Below are 25,675 nucleotides of genomic sequence, written 5' to 3' on the forward strand. Positions count from 1 at the left end.
GAATAATTGGCAAGTGTTAGAAAATTACATGTATCCCCCCCCCCCCCTAGCCTGGATGCCAGCCAAACTTAGCCCGCCCACAAACAAATTTGGTCGGGAAGTTGGGTCTGGGGTCGCTCGGTTGGGGAAGAACTATGTCCGAACAAGAGCTGTTCGGACCAATCAAATTGTCAGGGCGGGCTTTATACAATGATGGACAGATGATCAACAGTAACGTAATCAACCACATCACCAAAGAGCGCTTGGGTTGAATTAATTTCAACAAACAACATACTACGTCGCTCTGATTGGTTGTAGGTCTATCCAATTGAGTGAAGAGGCATTTTTTTCCAGGTTCGGTTGAAACACGCCCCATACTCACAGCCCAACGGAGCGGTATCAGACTCATATTCTGACTAGAATTATGAGTATGACAACGTCAGGCTACCCCTGCCCCCCCCCCCCCCAATAAAAAAAAAAATTAAATACATATTTTAATAAAATATAGTAAATTATAACACCTTATTCATATAATACACATTTTATAAAATTTGATATTGACAGGGTCAGTATCTGCAGGCGAATACTGTACAAAAAGTGCAAGGAAAACCGATTGTATGTTTATAAATCAGAAACAGTGAAATTAAACATGCCGTCTTGGGAAACCGTCTACAAGCTGGTCTGAGGTGTGACATTTTTGTCCATTGCTGCTTCCGGCATGTTCCCTGAGTGTTGTTCGTAGGCCCCCTCCCCCATGGGAGGGGTGGGGTCAGAGGCGTTGTTAGACATAAAACTCTACTGGGTCAGGTCCCTATTCATATCCCTTTTCTTTCAGGCTTGCTGTGCACAATGCACTACTAGGCTATATAAACTCCACTTGCTTAACCCACTATACAACAGTTCAGGGACGCAAGTTTGATATCAGCTGCAGGGACATCAATCAGTTAATGCGAGCGCACACATTTTTTTCGTATTCATTTGAGCGTGAATACTGTTTTTTTTTAGCTTTGTGTAATATTGTTTTTATGTTTTAGTCAATTAAGATGATCGGTAGGCCTGGCATTTATAAACTGTCTTTGGTTTTGTAATGTTTTCTTAGCCTAACTCAATTCTGACTTGTGTGCTTCTGTGTGCATGCTGCAGTGGCTATTTGGCAAGCTCAGAAGAGCGCGCTGATATGGTTTTGTGTTTTCAGTTAAACACTTTTACAAGCGTTGATTGGGATACTGCGTAGATTTTTTCCGGGATTATCAATCTAAATGAATGCATTGACTAATAAAGATAAATAAAGATTTTACTGGGGCACAGCAGATTTATATTGGGGCATGTTCCCCAGTAAAAAGGGTCTAACAACGCCCCTGGGTGGGGTTGCGCCACTCATGGTACTCCACGATGGGATACGTTACCGTGGTGAGCACCAGCATGGCCAGCAGGATATAAATCTTAAAGTCCAGGCAGATGAAGTTGCTGTAGGCAAAGCCAATGACGAAGCCCAGAGACTCCCACATGCGGTAGTTTGCAAAGGCAGCCTCCTTATCTCTGGGGAACAGCACCCCATATAGAGCTGGGGAGAACACGGAAAATGTATTTAACCAGGCAAGAGGACTGAGGTCAATGACCTCTAGGCCATGCAAACCGCACAAGGCCTCAAGTCTACAAAAGGTCTTCTACACAACTTTAATATTTAACAGTCTAACTACTGACTGTAAAGAAAGGCTGTCGACTGCAGTATCCTCACCCAGCCACTGTTTTCTATATCTAGGCTCACATAGAAAAGTCAAACACGTTTAAAACACAGTTCTGGACCTGAAATTCTAAAGATGACATGTTGAGTCTGCAATACTTTAGTGAGAAAGGTTGTTGCCAGATATTTCTGAACAAAACTTCCTTGCTGCTTGAGACTTTTGCACATGAAAGATTTACATTTAGTCATTTAGCAGACGCTCTTATCCAGAGCGACTTACAGTAAGTGCAGGGACATTCTCCCCGAGGCAAGTAGGGTGAAGTGCCTTGCCCAAGGACACAACGTCATTTGGCTTGCCGGGAATCGAACCAACAACCTTCTGATTAATAGCCCGACTCCCTAACCGCTCAGCCATCTGACCCCTATTTGTGTGAAGTTACAGTATGTAGTAGTCCTCTCACCGTTGGTCTGAGTCTGCCACACAGCATCTGCCAGGCCCCAGAGAGCAGGAAACACAAAGAAGACAGGAAGCTGGTCTGGGTGAGGCTTCCAGAACAACAGAGCCAGGATACAGGACAGGTTGGTGACAGCAGCTGGAAGAGAGGAGAGGAGTTAACAGAACTCCACTGAAGCAGAATTTACATCCTGGGTAAAAGAGTGAAGGTTGGCCTAAAGTAAATAAGAGGCAAACATGTCACATGATTTTTTCCCAGAACAATTGTTGGACAGGGTGCCAAAGTGGAACTTGAATCGCACCGAAGTGGGTCTCATGTCCCTGTCACATGCTATACGTGTCACATATCGTGTCAAATCTTCCTACTTTATACATTCCTGGCTCTTACCTATGAAAAAGAGAGGGGCTCTGCCTGTGTATTCTGCCAGCCGGCCAAAGCCGTAGGAGCAGAGAGAATTGGAAGCTCCAAAACAAATCATGGCAAAGCCAACAAAGTGGATCCCTAGGGCGCAGGTCACATAGTTCTGTAACAAGAGCACAGCATGGAGGTCAATTCTACTTGTAGTACTCAACTGATAAGAGATAAGGAACACAAGACACTTTACTGTACTGAGTCACACCCCACCCGCCCTCTCTCACCTTGGTGTAATCTACTGAGAACAGACAAGGAAAGCAACCCACTTAACAGTGTGGAATCTATCCCCACATATTAGTGAACTCTACTGAGGAGACACTTTACAATGTTGAGTCACCCCCCCCCCCCCCCTTTACCTTGGTGTACTCCCCAGACAGGAAGCTCTGTTCCAACCCACTGTATATGGTGAGGGGAATGAGAGTGACCACCCTCCAGTCTTTCAGCAGAAGGAACGTGGCCAGGAACGTGCTGCAGAACGGCTTGCGGTTCCCCCGGAACTCCCTCGTCTGCTCACTGTCGATGTTGTCCAGGAACACCGCCACGATGATCATGGCCAGCACGCCCACAGCGATGTAGCTGCCCACCAGCGTGTAGATCAGCTTCTGCTCAGGCCTGGTGGAGTTGGAGGTGGAGTTAAAGACGATCTCCTCGCAGGTCCCGGCTCCGCAGAGCTCCAAGTCCTCCTCAGGAATGTCCGCTGCAGCAGAACACACGCACAATGTTCTTTGACCTCGCCAGTTCCTGTGCTGTTACCAGACATGTGGTGCTCTTGATTTACATTGCCCAGAAATATTAAACCCAGAAATATTAAACGGATGGGGCAGTTCCACAAGTATATGTGTGTGTGGTTTAAGTTTGATCCTAAATCATTGTGTCATTGAGTCAATGCTGTTGCTAAGAATCAAGTGGAGCTGGTTCATGCAGGAGACGCGAGACCTAGCGTGTTACTAGCAACGCGTCAGGGCACACCTTCCTAATAGGGCGGGGTATATAGCAGGGATCCCGGCACTTGCATTGCTAGTGCGACACAGACGCTCTCAGTGTTCCTGCAGTTTCTTGTGTCAAACAATGTGTCCGATCGATCTGGTTCCTAGGTGGCGAGCAAAATGTGTCAGGTAAGGACGTTGGCCTACTTGGAGGATTTCTGTTGTGTGGGCTGAATCTTTTAAAAACAATTGGTCGAGTGTGGAAATGTGGACGTGATTCGGCGGGACACCCATGGGATATGTTCTGTCTGCGATACAGTGTTCATTTTAGGACATCCTCAGATCTCAGACTCAATTCTCATTCTCAAACGAAAAGGCATCAGGTCTCAGACAAAACGCCGTCAAACCAAACGCCGTCAGAAAAACCTCTGTCATTCTCAGACGAAATGCCGTCTGAGAATCGTTGTAGCTGTCTGTCACAGGGTAAATATGGTGCAGGAAGAGGATCATTGTGTCTTGTGATAATGAGGCACAGCGATTACGATCAACCATCCTCTGTGGCATTTGATTAAAAGGTAGTGAGACGTCTTACAAAGCTGGACGTGCATCACGGGCAAGTGTTTTGCGGGCCGCATTCATTCCCGGGTTAGTAACAACGTAGCTGACGTCATGTGTCGGTCAAGCACATTCCAACCTTGCCCAATCTTGCCATGGCGACTTAACCATAGCCACATACGCATGTACACAGGGGTACTTAATCACCCCTTACCAGGGTGAAGTGCCTTGCCCAAGGACACAACGTAATTTGCACCTCCGGGAATCAAACCGGCAACCTTCTGATTACTAGCCCGATTCCCTGACCGCTCTGCCATCTGACTCCCTTTGACTAGCCATGCTTACCCCATACTAGTGTGGCCAGCATGGCTAGATAAAGCTTAGGGGCACTGTCTGCTCTGAGCTACACTCTCATAGGTAAGCATGGCTAGATAAAGCTTAGGGGCACTGTCTGCTCTGAGCTACACTCGTGTAGGTTATGCATGACTAGATAAAGCTTAGGGGCACTGTCTGCTCTGAGCTACACTCTCATAGGTAAGCATGGCTAGATAAAGCTTAGGGGCACTGTCTGCTCTGAGCTACACTTGAATAGGTCAATCACGGTAAGCTTAGGAGCACTGTTTTCTCTGAGCTAAACTGTCGTAGATTAAGCATGGCTAAATAAAGCTTAGGGGAACTGTCTGCTCTGAGCTACACTTTATTAGGTCAAACATGGGTAACACAACGCTCATTCACAACAGATAAAGCTTAGGGGCACTGTCTGCTCTGAGCTACACTTGTGTAGGGTAAACATGGCTAGATAAAGCTTAGGAGCACTGTCTGCTCTGAGCTACACTTGTGTATGGTAAACATGGCTAGATAAAGCTTAGGGGCAATGTCTGCTCTGATCCAAACTTAAGTTAAGCAGAGCAACTCCACGTCACTCACACAGATACAGCTTGGGACGCGTCTGCTCTGAGCACACCTGTGAGGGTAAGTATGGCGAACACAACATTCATATCAGTCACATTTCGTAGCACCTGGGCTTGATTTCAACTAGTGGCCACATAATACAGTTTGACATGTATTGTGTGTGTGTGTGTGTGTGTGTACCTATATTAGTGCCCTGCCCAAAGATAAGCGAGGACATGAGGTTCCCCCAGACAGCTGAGGACTGGAAGATGAAGAAGAAGATGCCAAAATACTGGTTGATGACATCAGCACTCTTCTTGTTGTCCTTGGGCGCCTGCAGGTTGCCAGCGATGGTGAGGTAAGCGCACTTAGCTGACCACAAGGGGGAGCCCCCCATACCCAGGATGAAGGAGGTGGGGATCAGGGTGTACCTTGAGCAGCAGGGATGGGTGGAGGGGGGGGTTATGCAGCGGTCGGAGTAGTTAAACCACTGAACTAGTGGTACGCTTGATTCACCTTGCTGTAATCACCGACACTGAGGGCCTCATGTACTAACGCTTTTGCGCCCACTTCAGGCTTATTTGTTTCGCAATTTGCGCGTAAAAGCATGGCGAGGTATGTACAAACATGCCGCACTGAGGTAAAAGCGCAGACTGCCTGTCGCGGGAACTGAAAATGGCAAATTGCGCTTTTCCGTGTCATGCATATGCATTCACGGGAGGGTCAAGGGGAAAGTGGGAGTTTCCCATAAAGAGATGGGAGGGGATGCATAATGTGCGCCTAATTATGTATTCCACGGTATGTACAAAAACCGCCTGTGAAAGCGCACCTCTATTTTGCGGTGAAAATTCTCCGCCTGATAAAAGCAGGGGTAAACCAGGATGCGCATATGCCTCCTGTTGAAATGGCAACCGTAACCCGAGCAAGACGAAGGAGACATAGTCCAAAGTATTTTTTGCCACAAGGATCACACTTTTTGAGTTGAGTGAACACGAAATCATTACGCGTTACAGATTAAGCAGCCATGCAATATTACAGTTACTGGAAGAAATCAAAGATTACATCGAATCTCCGACTCAGCATTCACATTCCATTGTAGCAGTTGTTTAACTCCTCACTACATTACAAATATTGGCATCGGGTTCATTTCAAACAGTCATCGCTGTTTTGACTTTGGTGGCTGATCCATGATAGAAAGAGAGAAGGGGGCCCATTCAATTGCGCGTTTAAATGATCGCAGTGTACGGTATAGTGGGCGGAGAAAGGCGCTGATTACCCGATGACCTGCAGGTTTTGTAAATACGACGTAAACTGAAGTATCGCAGCGTGCGCAATCTGCGGGTTGGCCATGGCGCTAATAACGCTACGTTTGCGAATGTACGTACATGAGGCCCTGAGTGTTAATTTCTGGTTTATTTCAAGGACACAGAGTAATGAATGTGTTGTACTGAGAAGGTGGTCTGTGTTACCAGCCGGGGGAGAGGTTTCCAAAAGAGTAGGCGATGTAGCAGCCCATGGAGACCACGATGGTCCACTTGCAGCCCAGGTTCTTGATGAGGATGGGCGGCAGGAACATGGAGGACAGGATGATGGAAGCGTAGATGACGCTCAGAGAAGCCACGCCCATCCCTGCCTTCGCATTCAAGCTGCTCTGCAGGGGGAACAGGGCAGGAGAAGATGGAAGGAGATGGAGGTTGGAGGGAGAGGGGCAGGAAATGGTGGGATGAGATGAAGGGATGTGAAGGTGGGGGGAAAGATGGGGGAAGGGGAGGTGGTGAGGAGGGAAAGGGAGCGAGGACGCGGAGGGAGAAACAACATTAGGAGTTGGAGAGAAAAGAGACAGGGAGATATGAAGACAGGAGGAGGAGGAGGTGAACTCATGGTACCATGAAATGTGTCTGTCGTGTTGTTAGATGTGTTATCAAGGCTACAAAAAAATCCCTTTCACTGTATAAATTAATAGAATGGCTGCACACGTGTAAATTAGAAAACTTAAGATTTGCTCATATTCACACATGTCACATATATGTCACATATCTTCTCCTGAAGTCAAAGCAAACTCCCATCATACCATACAGCTGAAGACATGTACACATACAATATTCCCTTTTTATCAGCCAGTATTTCCTGTTTATCTGTAATTGATTTGTAGTTAATCCGCATGGATTTGCTATTTAGTTATCATTCTTCTGCTCATTTCCTGTTCACCTACATGGGTTTCCTGTCTGTCACGTCCTGTCAATCTGTCTAAGTGCTCACCTGTAAGCTCTGCAGACCTCCATAGGCTGTGAACATGGACAGGAAACCTATGGACACCACAAGAACGTTCTTGGTGTTCCTGCTGATCATCTCTGCAGCTTCAAACACCCAATGGGCTCCAATGGACAGAAGAAAAATGAAAGCCTTAAGTCTCAGATACTTGGCTACAGCTGTCTCCTATCAAGGAGAGTCCAGGTCTCTTTAACTTTGTGATGCTCGAATATAGCCGAGGTTGGCTGTTGTCAGAGCCAAAGTTCATCCTGCTGGAATAACATTAACTTAAGGGAATGCAGAATGCCACATATCTGTTCTAATCCATTGTTGTTTTACCTTATCAATCATTATACGGAGACTGCTTTGGAAACTCACTCAACAGTCCTCCCCTTACTTTAGTTTGAGTGTGCACGCATGTGTGCCTGCGTGCTTGTGCATGGGTACCTGGCCATTAGAGAACTGGGAGTGTCAGAAAAGTTTAAGATGTAACCTTTTATCCTGTATAAGAATGAAACTATGTTCAGCATTCTTTGTGTGCAAAGAGAAGCCTACCCCCAAATCTGAACTCTGGGTAACACTATGCTTACGTAAACATGGTGACCTGGGCTGACCACTATCTTACTGGAGAGGTCATAAAAGATGGTAATCATATGGTCAAGCTTAGAGGGGTCAGAGAGCGCACACGCGCACTCACACACTCAAACACGCATGCACACGTGCGCAAGGTCTATGCGAGAATTAATTTGATGTCGTCCATCTCCTTGAATTTCTCGCAGATTTTCTAAATCGACTTGGGGGTTCTCTCTCGGTAGGGTATGTCTGCACGCGTGTGTGTTGTGTGCAACGCGTGACAACTCGTTTCTCTCAAACAAACAAAAAACAACAACGGGCATGCTAGCTCAACAGATCAATCCGTTTATTTTCAGTCGTTTTCATTAGGGTAACCACATGTAAAGGCCGTTCGTTACCAACATTGTGTAGTTAGGTTTTATATAAAGTGAATATTGTACGTAGGCCTTCAAAGTAATATAAAAAAAATAATTATAAAGTCTACAACTTTACAAATGTTCACCGTTTATTCAAATATATCAACTAATATGGTGTATTTCATCATCCTGCAGCCGATTTTGCAAGCGTCTCGCGAAAAAAATCGTGGCGCTTCGCAGCCAGTGTGGTCGGTCCCATTTGATAACATGGGCGCCGAAAGAAAAAAGTGGCGCTTCCAGGTGCGTCGCAGCAGATCGCAGCCGATCGCAGGCAGTGTGTCCCATACCAGGCGTAAGACGGATTTGAGAGACCGCAGATAGATTGCGGCTAGTCTGGTTTGTTATATGTTTTGGAAACTGCAAAGGCAGCTCGAGTCTAAGATGGACTCGACCGCAAAGACTGTGGCTTATATGTGTTTTCGATTCCCGCAAAGACTGCGGCTTGTATTTTGTTGTGTTACATTTAAATTGTTTGAATTATTATTTATTTTTATTACTTTTATCACTTGGATTATTGTTTTTATTGTTTGTATTGATTTTATGTAAAGCACATTGAGGTGCAATTCTTGTATGAAATGTGCTATATAAAGTCTTATTATAATCACTGGTTAATATAGTCGGATGAAAAACTCTGCAGTAAAGTTGTGCACTAAACTCACAATGGATCCTGACCTGTAAATGTATATTGGTTGAATTTGTCATATAATAACCGATTTGTATTGCTGATGAATTGGGAATTGTAATTTACACATGTTAAGATTGGTTTGAATGCCATTAGAACCAAGAATATATATAGGCCTAGTCCTTGGTTCACTCCTGACTTGTCTGCCCTTGACTGGCACAAAAACATCCTGTGGTGTTCTGCATTAGCATCGAACAGCCCCCGTGATATGCAACTTTTCAGGGAAGTTAGGAACAAATATACACAGGCAGTTAGGAAAGCTAAGGCTAGCTTTTTCAAACAGAAATTTGCATTCTGTAGTACAAACTCAAAAAAGTTTTGGGACACTGTTAAGCCCATGAAGTTTGCGGACGACACCACCCTTATTGGGCTCATCTCTGGTGGAGACGAGTCTGATTATAGGTGGGAAGCGGCCAACCTGGTGACCTGGTGCAGCCAGAACAACTTAGAGCTCAATGCTCTTAAGACAGTGGAGATGGTTGTGGACTTCAGGAGGAACACAGCCCCACTCACCCCCATCACCCTGTGTGACTCCCCAGTCAACACTGTGGAGTCCTTCCGCTTCCTGGGCACTATCCTCTCCCAGGACCTCAAGTGGGAACTGAACAGCAGCTCCCTCATCAAGAAAGCACAACAGAGGATGTACTTCCTTCGGCAGCTGAAGAAGTTCAACCTGCCAAAGACAATGATGGTGCACTTCTACTCAGCCATCATTGAGTCCATCCTCACCTCCTCCATCACCGTCTGGTACGCTGCTGCCACTGCCAAGGACAAGAGCAGACTGCAGCGTATCATCCGCACTGCTGAGAAGGTGATTGGCTGCAATCTGCCTACCCTCGAGCACCTGCACACCTCGAGGACCCTGAGGCGAGCGAGGAAGATTGTGGCCGACTCCTCCCACCCTGGACACTCCCTGTTTCAGTCACTCCCCTCCGGCAGAAGGCTGCGGTCCATCAGGACCAATACCTCACGCCACAAAAACAGTTTCTTCCCTTCCGCTGTTGGCCTCTTCAACAAGGCCAAGGGACCACACTGACTCTAATGACTTCTTGCTTAAAACACACTGCTTTTTGCACTGCATTACAAAATGGTATCTTGTACATTTGAATTTTTTGTAATATTTGTATTTTTGTATTTTTATATTGTAATTTACGGCAACTTATATTTTATTTTATTGTATATTTAATTCTATTCTAATCCCACTTAGTACTGCTAGTTTATGTACCCTTAGTATAGATAGTCCACATATTTAAATTTTAGGTAGATGTTTATTGTATGCACCTTCCTGCCAAAGCAAATTCCTTGTCTGTGCAAACTTTCATGGCGAATAAATCCCATTCTGATTCTGATTCTGATTCTGAAGAATAAGAGCACCTCCTCCCAGCTGCCCACTGCTTTGAGGCTAGGAAACACTGTCACCACTGATAAATCCATTATAATTGAGAATTTCAACAAGCATTTTTCTATGGCTGGCCATGCGTTCCACTTGGCTACCCCTACCCCGGCAAACTGCCCGGCATCCTCCACAGCAACCCGCCCAAGCCCTCACCATTTCTCCTTCACCCAAATCCAGATAGCTGGTGTTCTGAAAGAGCTGCAAAATCTGGACCCCTACAAATAAGATGGGCTAGACAATCTGGACCCTTTCTTTCTAAAATTATCTGCCGAAATTGTTGCATCCCCTATTACTAGCCTGTTCAACCTCTCTTTCGTATAGTCTGAGATTCCCAAAGATTGGAAAGCTGCCACGGTCATCCCCCTCTTCAAAGGGGGTGACACTCTTGACCCAAACTGCTACAGACCTATATCTATCTTACCCTGTCTTTCTAAAGTATTCGAAAGCCATGTTAACAAACAGATTACTGACCATTTGGAATCCCACCGTACCTTTACCGCTATGCAATCTGGTTTCAGTGCTGGTCATGGGTGCACCTCAGCCATGCCCAAGGTCCTAAACGATATCATAACTGCCATCGATAAGAGACATTACTGTGCAGCCGTATTCATCGACCTGGCCAAGGCTTTCGACTCTGTCAATCACCACATTCTTATCGGCAGACTCGACAGCCTTGGTTTCTCAAATAATTGCCCCGCCTGGTTTACCAACTACTTCTCTGATAGAGTTCAGTGTGTCAAATCGGAGGGCCTGTTGTCCGGACCTCTGGCAGTCTCTATGGGGGTGCCACAGGGTTCAATTCTCGGGCCGACTCTCTTCTTTGTATATATCAATGATGTCGCTCTTGCTGATGGTGATTCTCTGATTCACCTCTATGCAGAAGACACCATTCTATATACTTCTGGCCCCTCTCTGGACACTGTTAACTAACCTCCAGACGAGCTTCAATGCCATACAACTCTCCTTCCGTGGCCTTCAATTGCTCTTAAACGTAAATAAAACGAAATGCATGCTATTCAATCGATCACTGCCCGCACCCACCTGCCCGTCCAGCATCAATACTCTGGACGGCTCCGACTTAGAATACGTGGACAACTATAAATACCTAGGTGTCTGGTTGGACTGTAAACTCTCCTTCCAGACTCACATTATGCATATCCAATCCAAAATTAAATCTAGAATCGGCTTCCTATATATCGCAACAAAGCATCCTTCACTCATGCTGCCAAACATACCCTCGTTAAACTGACCATCCTATCGATCCTCGACTTTGGCGATGTCATCTATAAAATAGCCTCCAACACTCTACTCAACAAATTGGATGCAGTCTATCACAGTGCCATCCGTTTTGTCACCAAAGCTCCATACACTACCCACCACTGCGACCTGTACGCTCTCATTGGTTGGCACTCGCTTCATACTCGTCGCCTAACCCACTGGCTACAGGTTATCTATAAATCCCTGTTAGGTAAAACCCCGCCTTATCTGAGCTCACTGGTCACCATAGCAGCACCCACCCGTAGCACGCGCTCCAGCAGGTATATCTCACTGGTCACCCAAAGCCAATTCCACATTTGATCGACTTTCCTTCCAGTTCTCTGCTGCCAATGATTGGAACGAACTACAAAAGTCTCTGAAGCTGGAGACTCTTACCTCCCTCACCAGCTTTAACCCTTGTGTTATCTTCGGGTCATTCTGACCCATCAGTCATTGTGACCCACCGTCGTATTGCGACAGATTTACCGCATACAAAGACAAAGTGAAGCATTTTCTTTTAACCGTTGGGCTGTCTCAGACCCCCCACATTGCAAAGGTTAAAAGAAAATTATTTTAATTTGTTTTTGTATTGGGTAAAATTGGGTAAACACAACGATGGTTCGTTATGAACCTTTGGGTCATGTGACCCGAAGGCAGCACGAGGGTTAAGCACCAGCTGTCAGAGCTGCTCTCAGATCACTGCACCTGTACATAGCCCACCCGTAAACAGCCCATCTATCTACCTCATCCCAATATTGTATTTATGTATTTATCTTGCTCCTTTGCACCCCAGTATCTCTACCTGCACTTGTATTCTCTGTGTATAATTGTTATATTGTAATTAATGTAATTATTATGTTTTGCTTATTCCATGTGTAACTCTGTGTTGTATGTGTCGAATTGCTATGCTGTATCTTGCCCAGGTCGCAGTTGCAAATGAGAACATGTTCTCAACTAGCTTACCTGGTTAAATAATGGTGAAATAAAAAATAAATAAAACATAAGTTCTACATAAGTGTGTTTATTGTTGCTGAGATGTGTTTGTTTTGATATATTAGAGTTTGGTGGTGGACACTGGTGGCCTTACAAAAATGTGTTATTAAATCCTAGCCAAACGAACAGGTTGACAAGGCCTGGCCGACCAGGACTCAGCTATGTGCGTGAACATAAAATAGGACTTTTCAGTGTAAAATGTAGGATTTGGACTCTCGATTTGTGAGATGGTGAAGACTAAACACTGGGGTCACGTTTACTAAGATATGGCGCCGGGGTACCGGGAAGCAGCGTAGCCTATTTTACTGAGTTCTGTAGAAAGCCGTTGAAGTAAATGGACCGGTCCACAGTCGTTGTGAGAAGACTACAGGTAGCTATTAAATAACTCTGTCCGCACGTAAAAGGGAAAATAGTACTAAATAGTCTATGAGGAATAATTGTAACGTGCTTCTATGTAAATATAACCATGGGTAATTGTTTTACATGTTGTACAGAGGAAGTGTGAAATGCTTAGAAATATGGAAAACAAAATTCGGGTTCAATGGTGAAATTGAAGTTTGAATTCCGATTTTTTTAGTTTTGCAACTTTGTGTTAAACGTTTGTTTTGAAACATTAAGGGTATAAAAAAAGATAAGACAGAAACAAATCCATAAAATACACATTAGGAGAATATAGTGAGGAGAATGTGGTCACTTTTGTCTCAAATCTGTCTTAACCCTCGTGCTGCCTTCGGGTCACATGACCCAAAGGTTCATAACGAACCATCGTTGTGTTTACCCAATTTTACCCAATACAAAAACAAATTAAAATAATTTTCTTTTAACCTTTGCAATGTGGGGGGTCTGAGACAGCCTAGCTGTTAAAAGAAAATGCTTCACTTTGTCTTTGTATGCGGTAAATTTGTCGCAATACGATGGTGGGTCACAATGACTGATGGGTCAGAATGACCCGAAGATAACACAAGGGTTAAAGAAGGCCGACATGATTCTGGTTCCGAATATGCCAGTCAGCGCTGTCTTTTGAAGTGCCACGATTGCCAGAAAGATAGCTTGGGGAGGAAAGATCCAGGCTGCGAGCTTTGTTAGTGTAACCCAGGTAAAAAAAAAGAAACATGATTAGTTTATAAATAAATGAATAAATAGCATTTAGACTGAGTAAAGTTCATATTAGTTATTTAATCTGATTAAAATGTAAAAAGAAAGGTATCCTGTTACTTTAAGATACTGCTGTTGTATCAGCCAATCAGCACGACTTAGCTCTTCCTGTGGCGGGAAGTGTTAGTTGCGAGAGATGAACGGTAGAAGACTTTAGCTTGACTGAGCCAGTGAGCGAAACAAGAATAGTAAAACTAGTGTTTTATACTCTCTTATTTTGATTTAGAAAAGTGTTTTTATGTTACATTCTGTCTACACAGGTAGACTGTGGTTTATTTGTTGCTATTTAATAAGTTGAGCGAAGAGTAAATGTTCGAATGCTTGAAGGTACGTTTCATGCAAGCAGACGGCAAAGATGGCGAGCCTCCCATGAAGAAAATCTACAACGGACAATAACCAAGCCCCCACCCCTCGCCCCTCGGCTTGAAGCAACGGCCCCGGTGGATGTAGGTGGTATTGCATTTCTTGTTAGACTTCCGGCTCTTCCGGTCGTTTTTATTCTATTAACTCCAGTCAACATTTACAAAACTATCTCCCCCAATCATTTTTGTTAGATTCTCGAACCTGGCTCATACTACTAGCTTTTTCATAGAATAATTTTTCCTGATTTTTGTTAAGTTTGAAACCAATCCGAAATGGGTAAACTAGCACCCCATGTATTTGCATATGTCAATAAAAGTTGCCTGCAAATGTGCTCGCGGATACTAACAGGGCACGAGCACAAAAGTTCACATTGGCCGATAGCCGATTTACCTGGAACTGAAATAAATTGCTTAAGTTGCCTGCCCTGTTGTAGCAAGTTTAGCGAATGGTTGTCACACATACATGAAATGTTGTTAATATAGTTTATTCCTGTTATTTTAAAACAGATTTGATTTTTCGTAAAAACGTTCATGACATGATGGCAAATATTATATTATGTTAAGTGTGAGCATAGATTGTTGACATGTCTATCTGGAGCAAAGACAAAGATTAATACTTTAACTGATAACCACAATAAGAAATGATATATATTTAAATAATATTAGTCTTGCCTTCAGAAGCTTTTGTTAAACACACTCATTATTCTTTTTTTGATCGTGTCATCAAGCCAGACTGCTTTTGTGGGACAATGAAGGTCCTCAGTGACTGTTTCACCCCCACTTATATCTGATGGAAACGTCTTGTATATAGTTCTGTTAATATGCCCCTTTCAAAGGCACATGTTCAATAAAGTAGACTATATTTTAGACACACTTCTCAATTTATTACATTATTACCAAGTCTTGTTAGATCACGTTATATCCATTAATAGGCGTTTGGTTTTGTAGGTTGAACATATAAAACACAGGCCACATTTCTACACTGATGTTAAATTGAAGGCAGTGTGAATTTCGTGGCATTTCGTTTGAATATAAAGTTGACAGTAAGCTATGGTAAGTCTGCATTATGGAAGATTTCTGTTACAAAAATAACTATTAAGCTTTCTTTGCCTGGCGAGAACAACAACGGAGCTAAGTGTTCATGTTAACAGTTTATTTAATCCGATACAATGCGTTGGAAATCAAATTAATAGAAATGAATGTGGACGCCATCTTGGAAGACAAAAGTTGCTTCCTCTAGTAATATTAACTCTATGACAATAACCTTGCATCCGTGAGTCACCTGCGTGTTGAACTCATTCATCCCGGTTGCGGTAGGACAAGTCTGCATAAATGTTCTTGATGTGAGTGGAGTTACTGGACTTGGGATTTCGGTAATCTTGGACTCCAGCGGACTCACTGCTAATCGAAAACTTTCCTTCTGCGTCACATCAAGCAGAATTAGCATTGGACTGCCCAACGTGATTATAACTAAATGTTGAATATAATTCACCATAGCTTTTCATACTGTTGAGTTGTGAATGTTATATCTGATTTTACTTTCCTTTTGTTATTTTCCTTGTTATTTTCCATGTAGCCTATGTTGCGTTGAACTGGCAAATGGATGCATTTCAATTACATGACGATTTTCTATCTATTTTGATCACATAACTCCAATGTAAAAAATGAAATTTCAATCCATGTTTCTTAATCATGTTAATTCAACATGAATAAATTAGATAACTCAACATTAATCAATTAAATTGGACTTACTCAGGTATTATGCATAAACCCAATGTATTTGGTTAGATTACATGAACCTAATATTTTGAAAAAGCCATACGTCAAATTGAAGTCAAACATTTATTACTGTAAATATAATTTCCACAATACACATTTAGGTATGCATTTGCAAACAATGTGCAACATTTATAAAAAATAAAAATAAAATTTTTCTAAAATGTACATTTTAGACTGCTCAACCACACTGCACGTTACTAGTGCCTCTAAACAGATCCATCATTCATGTTGAATGGAATCTTACTTTAGGTCGATGTAACAGTAGAAGCTACTACTCTGCAACATCACAACTCTTCATGAACTCCTTCAATTCAAAAGCTCTCACCCGTAAAAACGTATATATATAAAAAAAAAACATACAATCAAGTAAACCCTCACCTACAGAGTTTTTTTTGCCTCGCCATACCACTTAAATGAACACAATTTGGAAGCTTCTGGAATAAATGACAGGCCTCAGTAAGAGGGAATAATATTGACCGACGAACATTAGCACCAGGCGTCAGTGAAAGGGAATGAACTTGACCCATGAACAAGATTAGTCTTATATACCACCTTTTAACACAAATAATATTGTTAATGAGCAAATATCAATACATATTTAAGGCCAGACACCACAGGTTATTAGGGTATTTTTTTAACTAATAGATATCCCCATTAAACTTGCCAAGTTGATTACTTATATTAAGACAATGGTTTTTTGCATTACAAGTTTTCTGAATATTTTATGTAGATATGCAAATTATATGCAAATGAGGCACAATATACTTAAATATGCGCACATTTCCAGAACTGAAATCTGAACATTGGTTAAAGCTAGGTAAACACTTTTAGTGTCCTTTTGTTGATACTTTTAATATAAAGTTTTTTACAGAGGACATTTTTGATATATCTTTTTATCACTTCAGAAATCAGAAAATACTCTCAACACTCATAAAAACACGATTTTCGCCACTTTTTTTATAAAATGCCCGATAAATCAGGCTATGAAATATTTATAAACAAACCCTTCTGTAAATCCTAGACAAAGTAAATAGGAATATCAATAGAAAGTTTGATTTATGTAAGTACTACAGAAGTGGAGATTTCACGCTCAGAGCATGAGAAAAAACTCATTTTGAGAAAACGGCCTTTAAAAGATATGAGTTGTACATTTTTATACAAATGTATTTGAAAGCACTATTTACAGACAAAATATCTCATCAAGACCTTAGCAACCACAACAGACAACATCCCAAACACATTAAAACTAAAAATTGAACCAGCATTGGCCTTTAACTGAACAGAACTGTAGTCAAACACACGCACCCGCACAGACACACACTGCGACCAGAACTGCCACCCTTGTTTGGTGGTTGTCGTATTTGTTAGCATTTATGTCTGCAGCCTAGTTTTCCATGCCTGCTTCATATGTTGGACCCTCATCCCTTTCTTGCTGATGCCTTTTCACTTTTTTGCGGTGCTCAGACACTTGCGCCTGTGCTTCATGCTGGTGGTGTAAGCCTCAGCTTTGGATATTCGGAACCGATCAGTTTCCCTCATGGCGTTAACTGTCACAACTGTGCTCTAAAGCCACAACCTCTCCATTACACTTAGCATGGCAGAGGCACCTTCATTAAAAGTGGAGATGGCCATACTGGCTGCTGCCTCAACCCTGCTTTTACCCACAAAAACCGTTTTTGGACACCGCGCCCATATAACAGAGTTGAGGCACTCGTTTGCATTTTGAGTGCCTCCATGCTGCATTCGCTGCAGCAGGCTGTCACTTGACATCCGGTGGTACACTGGTATAAGCTGCTTTCCCACCTCACGGGTTAAATAGTTTCCAGCATGCTGCTTGTGGCTACCAGGTGATTGCCCGTTCTCCTCTGCTTTTCTAAACCAACACCAGGAAGGATTGCACCTGGTGTGCAAGGGGTTATCATCTGTGGACATACAGTGGAGACTTGCCCATATTGCTGCCTTCATCCCGTCTACTGAACCCTGGTTATTTATAATTGCCCCCCTGTAATAATTTTGCAAATGTTTGCATTTATTTGCAGTTAGCTTTCCCAAACCCTTTCCTCCTAACTTTGCCTGTGCACTCAGCTTTCTTACAGCTGTCCCCATACGCTTGTGAGCGTGATTGATACATTCTAGTTTAACAATGTCATGCCCAGGGTATGGGTTCAGTGCAACCACCTCCCTAAATGCTGCACTATCCCCATCTGACAGCATCTCCGTGTACCGCACCTGGTGGCGATTCACCAACCTCGCCCACATCCTCTTTGCGGACTCCTGCTCCATTGCTTTACTTGACCCTGTGAAGTTCTTAGCACAGTCATTGTGAGTGTCCTTCCAACTGTCAAACTCCTGCTCTGTAATTTTTTTTTCTTGCTTGGCATTTTGTTTTAGAGCACAAGCATGGCAGTATGAGGATAGGACCTCATAATCTATTACCAGCCCTGAAAGGAGGTCAATGCAAACACCAATGCCATAATGAGAGGTGAAGCCTCTTTTTTGCCAGGTTCCATCAAAAGACACGCTGATGTTAATGAATGCTAATTCATCCTCCCTCAGCAACTCTGCCACTTCTGGGTCAACATCTGCATAAGCCTGTCTGATCTGCTCCCTGGTCCTGTGCAGTGACTCCAGCCCTCTCTCAATTTCTGCCACTAAAATCAAATGTTTAGTGTATTAGTTACTGTTCATTTGGCCAAGTGTTATTGTTAAAGTTATGTTTTTGCCACTAAAGTAAAACAAATTATGTGTATTGGTAAGCTACATTATCTAAATATTGTCCACTCGGATATTAAAAGGAAAAGGCTGTGGGGTTTACTGTAAAACTGATTAAATAACACATGAATTAAATACTTTATTGATCCGTAAAACAAATTGATGAAGGCTACAGTGGAGCTGTGTGCCTCCTTTCATTAGTAATTGACTTTGTCTAAAGTGCCACATTGTTTTCCACCAGAGTGAGAGAGATGCATTCCTTTTCCCCTACCACTTTAAGTCTCAGCCCTGTTTCCATAGCCTACCTGTCACTCTCTTGTCGTGTTTCTGATAGGTTAGCAAATGAAGAGCAGGTATCCCTAACACTTTACTTATTTTCTTGAGCGCAGCATACCCCAACCCTAACTCGTGCGCTAAGAGCACCATTCGCACATTCACGTCAAAGGCAACGTCGTTTCTCGTTCCGTCTTGAAGACGCGTTGATGTGTATATACTTTTGCGGTACCCATCTTTTTCGCACAGACTGCACTCCAGAAGCAAACTGCTACAAAAGCCTTGATTTTGCAGATCAATATTATTTTTAAGCCCTGTCCCTGCACAATTAGGACAAATTAATCCATTAACCAGTTCATTCAAACGTGCCACATGAACTATCAACCACTGCTGTGAGGCGCGTTGTTCACCGCTATCTAACTCTTTTCCTATCGATAATTTTCGCATGGATGCGCTTTGTGAAGGAACTTGATAGTCTTCTTCATTAGACTGTTTAGCCTTTTGTCTGGCAAGTGACAATTCTTTTCTTAGTCGTTTTTGTTCGCACTTCTTTCGGCATTTTGAGATTTAAAAGGTCCCACTGACAGCTAAACCAGGAAGCGTCAGCGCACATCACGTGATGCATTTGAACGAATCAAGTTATCATAAATCGACTCCAGCCAATGGGATTTCTTATTTTGGTCTAACCCCCCATTTTTATTTTCACGATTGGTTGCTGATACAAAGGAAATGACCATGTTTGGATCGGATAACGTTGTGCAGGAGAAGGAGAGCTTTACAACGATACCACGAATGTCATGGTGAAGCAAACGGTCGCGGTACTGTATGTTACATTAGAATGCTAACTTTTGTTGAATTTTGTTGAAATCCACAGGCGTAACAAGACAAAGTGCAGTAAAATAAACACTAAGATATTCTTAACGTTTTCTATCAACTAGTTTGAAAATAGACATGGTGAGGAAGCAAAATAACAAAAAATGTCAAAATTGACCAGTATATGAAAAACTCGTATGTTTGCCTGCCGTGTCTGGCCTTAAGTTTGTTTTTTTTCCACTTGAGGATGGATTCAATTCAAACACATAAACTGACACTATGGTGGGTGTGTAAATCTTAAAGAGCCAGGCTCTGTGGGTGTCACTGAGTGCCTGATCTTAAAGAGCCTGAACGCTCTAAGGTTTACACACACACCACGTGCTGAACTCTGTATTTGCTCTTTGCAGCTGAATTTCAGCAGAATACGAAAACCAAGGTACAGTAAAGACTTCAGGCCAAGAACAGGTCCTTGACTCTGGAGAGGACATGAGTTCAACTGAAGAGGACATGTGTTCCCTGGGAGGAGAAAACATGTGTAAAATGATTGTCACTGCTACTGAGTTTCAACTGAATGGCTCCTTAAGCGGAGAGAGAAAAAGACAATTCCGATTGCTCTTTAACCCTCGTGCTGCCTTCGGGTCACATGACCCAAAGATTCATAACGAACCATCATTGTGTTTACCCAGTTTTACCCAATACAAAAACTAATAAAAATAATTTTCTTTTAACCTTTGCAATGTGGGGGGTCTGAGACAGCCCAACGGTTAAAAGAAAATGCTTCACTTTGTTTTTGTATGAGGTAAATTTGTCGCAATACGACGGTGGGTCACACGGCTGATGGGTCAGAATGACCCGAAGATAACACAAGGGTTAAGATCTAAAATAAATTTTAAAACATGAGGCCTTCAGACCTATAAGTGAGTTCACTGGAGCATCTTAATTTGAACCTTGAACCTTAGGAGAAAGATTGTTGCCATCCAAGTTCATCAGCACCTTCTGGAGGAACTCAAATGTGAATTTGAGCTCTTGTGGGTAGCTCATGTTGAGACAGTAAATCAGTCCAAAAAGCATGGAAAATCAAAAAGAAACGCTTCCCAGGTTGCTCAGCAGCTCCACACCCTCGTTCACCACTCTGACATGCTAAGGCTCTTCCCCTGCATCAGCACCCTCTTTCCGGACGACATGAAGTCTTAATGGTGGCCGACTCCCTGTCCGCTTCTTCCACGTTGCGATTCTATGGGCAAGAAACCACAAATTGACCTGAGGGCCGCTTAAATACTAAAAAGATTCAAACAAGTAGGATCAGTTGTCAAAGACCAGAGTGAAATAACATATACTTACCATGTATTCATTGATGAGAGTTTCATCATTCTCATTGAGGTAGACACAGAGGCTTCTTAGGACACGTTCTCGTCTGTAGTTTATGTCATCACACTGTAATTTAACAGAGAATATTTATGATTACTATCCCATAAAACCCAAGGCCGGAGCCAGGCCAGGCCAGAGCAAGGCCAGACCAGGACCCAGATCAGACCAGGAGCCAGGGCAGGTGCCAGGCCAACCAGCAAGAAGAGAAGGACCTGGGAGGCACATGGAGTTGCGGATGGGGACAACGGATATCAGGCTTAACCTATTATGATTTGCCGACCATCATGCTGGGGAATTTCTCTCTCAACTCAATATTAAGGCTGACTTGTCTTTTGTGCAGAAGAACTGAACCAGGACTAAGCTGGAGTGCTGTTGTTTCCTGGAGAGGGCAACCACACACTGGACTGAGCAAGACTTAGAAGGTATCCAACTCTACATTTGAAGTAAACATCGCTGTTTACAAAAACATTAGTTAAATATCATTTTGCGAAGAAATTAGAATGTAGGACATACATTAGAGCGATTCAACATATTTATTAGACAACAAGGAACCATATAATCAAGGAATTTGGAAAATAAACAAAAAACTAGTTGTTTTGATTCATGCTCCGTTGGTTACCTTTAACCCTCGTGCTGCCTTCGGGTCACATGACCCAAAGGTTCATAACGAACCATCGTTGTGTTTACCCAATTTTACCCAATACAAAAACAATTTTCTTTTAACCTTTGCAATGTGGGGGGTCTGAGACAGCCCAACGGTTAAAAGAAAATGCTTCACTTTGTCTTTGTATGCGGTAAATCTGTCGCAATACGACGGTGGGTCACAATGACTGATGGGTCAGAATGACCCGAAGATAACACAAGGGTTAAGTGACTGATTATTATTATTATTTAGGCCTACCTGTCTTCGTGCAATAAACATATCTCGGCATTTTAACCCGGACTTTGCCTTCCGTATTCCATGTTTGGACATGTCATTGCTCAGCCAGGCTCTGGACATGTCATTGCTCAGCCAGGCTCTTACAGTGTTAACTACAGAATGGCAAAGTTCATATACCTGAGCCTTCCTCTCCATGATGTGTCTAATCTTCCCAGCAGCCCCGCCTCTCTTGCTTGGTTAGGTCAGCTGAGTATCTGTCAAGTTGTGCCATGAACTTGGTTTGTAGAGGCAAAGTTGTGATCCGCATGAATTCTGCATTAAGGAGTAGCGTCACACATATGTGATCGTTCGAAAGCGGCCCCACAGAGTACCGTCACACGTGTGATTCTGAACATTCCAACCGACTATTTTCCGATAGACAAAAACTATATGAAAAACACTGTAGTATGGCTTCAAAATTTACAATTAGGAGGCTAACAAGTAACACTAGCAGGTAGTAGCATTGCTACGAGTATTATGCTAGGTTGCTAGGTAACGGAAGCTAACTAAAACTAGCTAGTTTCCGTTTTGGAAAAATAACTCACTCTGGTGGAAGCGTCGGTAATATTTAGAACTCACTCCTTAACCCTTGTGTTATCTTCGGGTCGTTCTGACCCATCAGTCATTGTGACCCACCGTCGTATTGCGACAACTTTACCGCATACAAAAACAAAGTGAAGCATTTTCTTTTAACCATTGGGCTGTCTCAGACCCCCCACATTGCGAAGGTTAAAAGAAAATTATTTTAATTTGTTTTTGTATTGGGTAAAATTGGGTAAACACAACGATGGTTCGTTATGAACCTTTGGGTCATGTGACCCGAAGGCAGCACGAGGGTTAAAAGGTTAACCTGAGAAAAGTAACAAAGAAAAAGGCAGCATCGGAGATATTATAATATATTGCATTAAAAAACCTTTCCATCAATAAGATGCTCAAAGAGCTGTGGGAAAGTGGTTGTGGGGGAAGGGGGCACACCTCATCACAACTAAGAATGTAAACTTTTGACGATCACTGGCATATGCCGTGTATCTTACAATCTCTTCAGCCATTCCTTGAAGAATATCCGATCTTAGCTTTGGCGGAGGGATAAGAAGACTACCACTTGTGCTGAACTCTGTATTTGCATTTTGTAGCTGAATTTCAGCAGAATACGAAAACCGAGGTACAGTAAAGACTTCAGGCCAAGAATAGGTCCTTGACTCTGGAGAGGACATGAGTTCAACTGGAGAAGAGGACATGTGTTCCTTTGCAAGAAAATATGCAAATTCCCCTGGAGGAGAGGGCTCCAGTGACTGGAGGAAGAATGTGTAAAATGACTGTGTCACTGGTACTATTTAATGAGCAGTCTTGGTCTTGGAGGTCAGATTCAATGTCAAAGGGGCTGTTGGCACTACTAACTGGGGTCACAGATCTAGAGGTCCCTGGAATGCTAGAGATAGAGTCGTCACATAAGAATATCAGTTTCAATGTACTTTTGTCTTGAATTTCGCTGGTCGACATCAGATTCATGTACTCGTTTCCAAGTCCACGTCTTTATACTGGACCCTGAACTGCTCTTTCAGTCCAAATGCAGTCTTTATCTCAAGAAGAAGTTCATCCACAGATGTTGGAATTCCTGAGGTAAGGGTTAGTTTCCTGGAGTCGTCATCCCCTCCGAAAAGGATCCTCAGGTTGACTGGACATGACATCTTTCTCTCGTTCTAGACAGCAAAGGGGGGGGGGGGGGGTGACAGCAGTTACCAGCAGGTCAGTGAGAACATCAGATTTAAAATCGTTTAAAGTATGGGGATTGTGTTTCCTATTTTTGTGGGAGTGAAATGTACTATAAATGTTAGTTTGAAACATACATCCTTCAAACATACAAGTGACGGTTTCATGGCTTCGTAAATGTTCATTAATATGACTAAAATAATCTCTCATTCAAAAGCTCATGACATGCACATAACTTACTAGAAAATGAGCATTGTTCAACTGACTTTGGAGGTGCTTCATTACTGTGGGTTCTGTATATGTGACTTAATAACTTGCTATAGGATTTAAATGTGCAAGGACACTTAGTGTACACACAATGATGCCTCTAACTATAATGCCCATGTTTAAGCTTATAATGTTTTAATATTTCATACCTGCTTGATACTGGTGATATGTCACAGTTTACACTCCCACATTCACACAAACCTGCAGAAAAAAAGAAAGGGGGAAGGGACAGATTAGCTGATCAATATTTTAGGAGAGAAAAAACAAAAAAAAATGCCACTTGTACTTACTATAAAGAGGTTGCCCTGGTTTTCACAAAGTGCCGCAAATCCAAAGAGAATGCCTGAATGTCAAAATTGAGGAAAAGTAGGTTATAAGTGACGTTTTCACCTCAGTTACGGTACATGTCCAATAACACAATTCACTCCCAACGATAAATGTAAATCCATGGGCATGAATTCCCGCCGTTTGTGTTTACAACCGCCGCCATTACCAAATGTCGTCCACAACTGTGGTAATGCCATTTTTGGACGTTTTAACACATTTGGAGATGGCAAAGCATAGCATATATTCGAACTGTGTGGGTATTTGATCAAAACAGCCCCCCCCCCCCCCCCCCCGTTTCCATAGATCGGCAGTACACTCCAACAAGCTAATGTTAGCTAGTTAGCTACATTAAATGCTTTGGCAGAGCCAATGTCGTTAACTAGTGCTAGCCACCTGACCATGCCAAAATGCTAAGGGCACAAGCCATTGCACAACTTAAGCCAAGGGATTTGCGATACCATTGTGAAAGCAATACATAGCATATTTGTGGTGTTTCATGACAATTTTCCTAGCCAGGTTACCCAGCTAGTTAGCTAGCTAGCTAACGTTAAATCGTTAGCGCTAGCTAAATCGTTAGTGCTAGTTACAGTGCTAGATAACTTGCCTAAATGAATAAAGAAACGCTTATATTCAGTTACAGTAAATCTATTCTAACATTACATTAAGCATGTGGACATCTAATAATCGGTTTCTAGTTAACTAGAACGGATAAAAAGCTTACCAAACTCGGTCCATCCATCAGCACGAGGTCTGTTGCATTGCTGTTTTTGGGATGAAAGAATGGTGTGCCCGTGCGTGCCTCAGGTGGATCCAATTAAATCCAGTGAAACAATAGACTTAATGTGAATAAATCAGATTTCATTTCCGATTGAACTGGTTCATGTTGTATTTAATGTATATGGATGAATATAATATATGATGTGTTTACTTTAAACAGGTTTAATTTAAATGTTATGCTTAAAGTTTATTATGGCCAAAAAGTATTTTTTTGAGTGCTGGCCGCTCCCTGTTCCGCTACTCCCCTCCGGCAGAAGGCTGCGGTCCATCAGGACCAAAACCTCACGCCATAAGAACAGTTTCTTTCCATCTGCTACTGGCCTCTTCAACAAGGCCAAGGACTCCCACTTACATTCATTCATCTATTTAACTATCATAAATCCATCTAATGGCAATTACACTATGCATAAGCCACCTTATCTCAGTATCTGATTGCACTATGTTGACCACCCATGTTGCTCATTCTTTATTCTTATTTTTATATATATTTTTTATTTTATATTTAAATTGTTTTATTCTTAGATTGTTTAGTTCTTAGAAATAGTTAAACTTTAGAAGTTTTACTTAATTTAAGATTTGTATATGTTTAGTGTTTTGCACCTCCCTGCCACAGTAAATTCCGTGTTTGTATAACATACATGGCGAATAAACCGAATTCTGATGTCGATGGTGGCCCGTGCGCTCTCTGCCCTCTGTGTCTCCACCTTCACTGCCTCTCTCTCAGCATCGCTGATCACCCTCT

General features: G+C 42.7%; 2 protein-coding genes and 1 long non-coding RNA gene across 3 annotated transcripts in view; all 3 read right to left on the reverse strand.

The window, feature by feature from the left end:
* LOC134024910 (uncharacterized) overlaps positions 1-25,675 on the reverse strand; it is a 186,515-nt gene that overhangs the window by 147,730 nt on the left and 13,110 nt on the right.
* LOC134024903 (protein unc-93 homolog A-like) lies at positions 637-7,253 on the reverse strand. Its single transcript, XM_062467645.1, has 8 exons — positions 7,164-7,253; positions 6,374-6,555; positions 5,106-5,335; positions 2,889-3,229; positions 2,506-2,641; positions 2,125-2,256; positions 1,349-1,543; positions 637-749 (listed from the first exon to the last, which is right to left on the reverse strand). The coding sequence occupies exons 1-8, from the start codon at positions 7,251-7,253 to the stop codon at positions 649-651; spliced, it is 1,407 nt and encodes a 468-aa protein (XP_062323629.1). The 3' UTR covers positions 637-648.
* Positions 20,442-22,098, reverse strand: LOC134024912 (uncharacterized). Its single transcript, XR_009930945.1, has 3 exons — positions 21,991-22,098; positions 20,907-20,999; positions 20,442-20,799 (listed from the first exon to the last, which is right to left on the reverse strand). It is a non-coding gene; the product is annotated as an uncharacterized LOC134024912 (long non-coding RNA).

The sequence above is a fragment of the Osmerus eperlanus genome, chromosome 8 (assembly GCF_963692335.1).
Source record: "Osmerus eperlanus chromosome 8, fOsmEpe2.1, whole genome shotgun sequence".
Lineage (NCBI taxonomy): Eukaryota > Metazoa > Chordata > Actinopteri > Osmeriformes > Osmeridae > Osmerus > Osmerus eperlanus.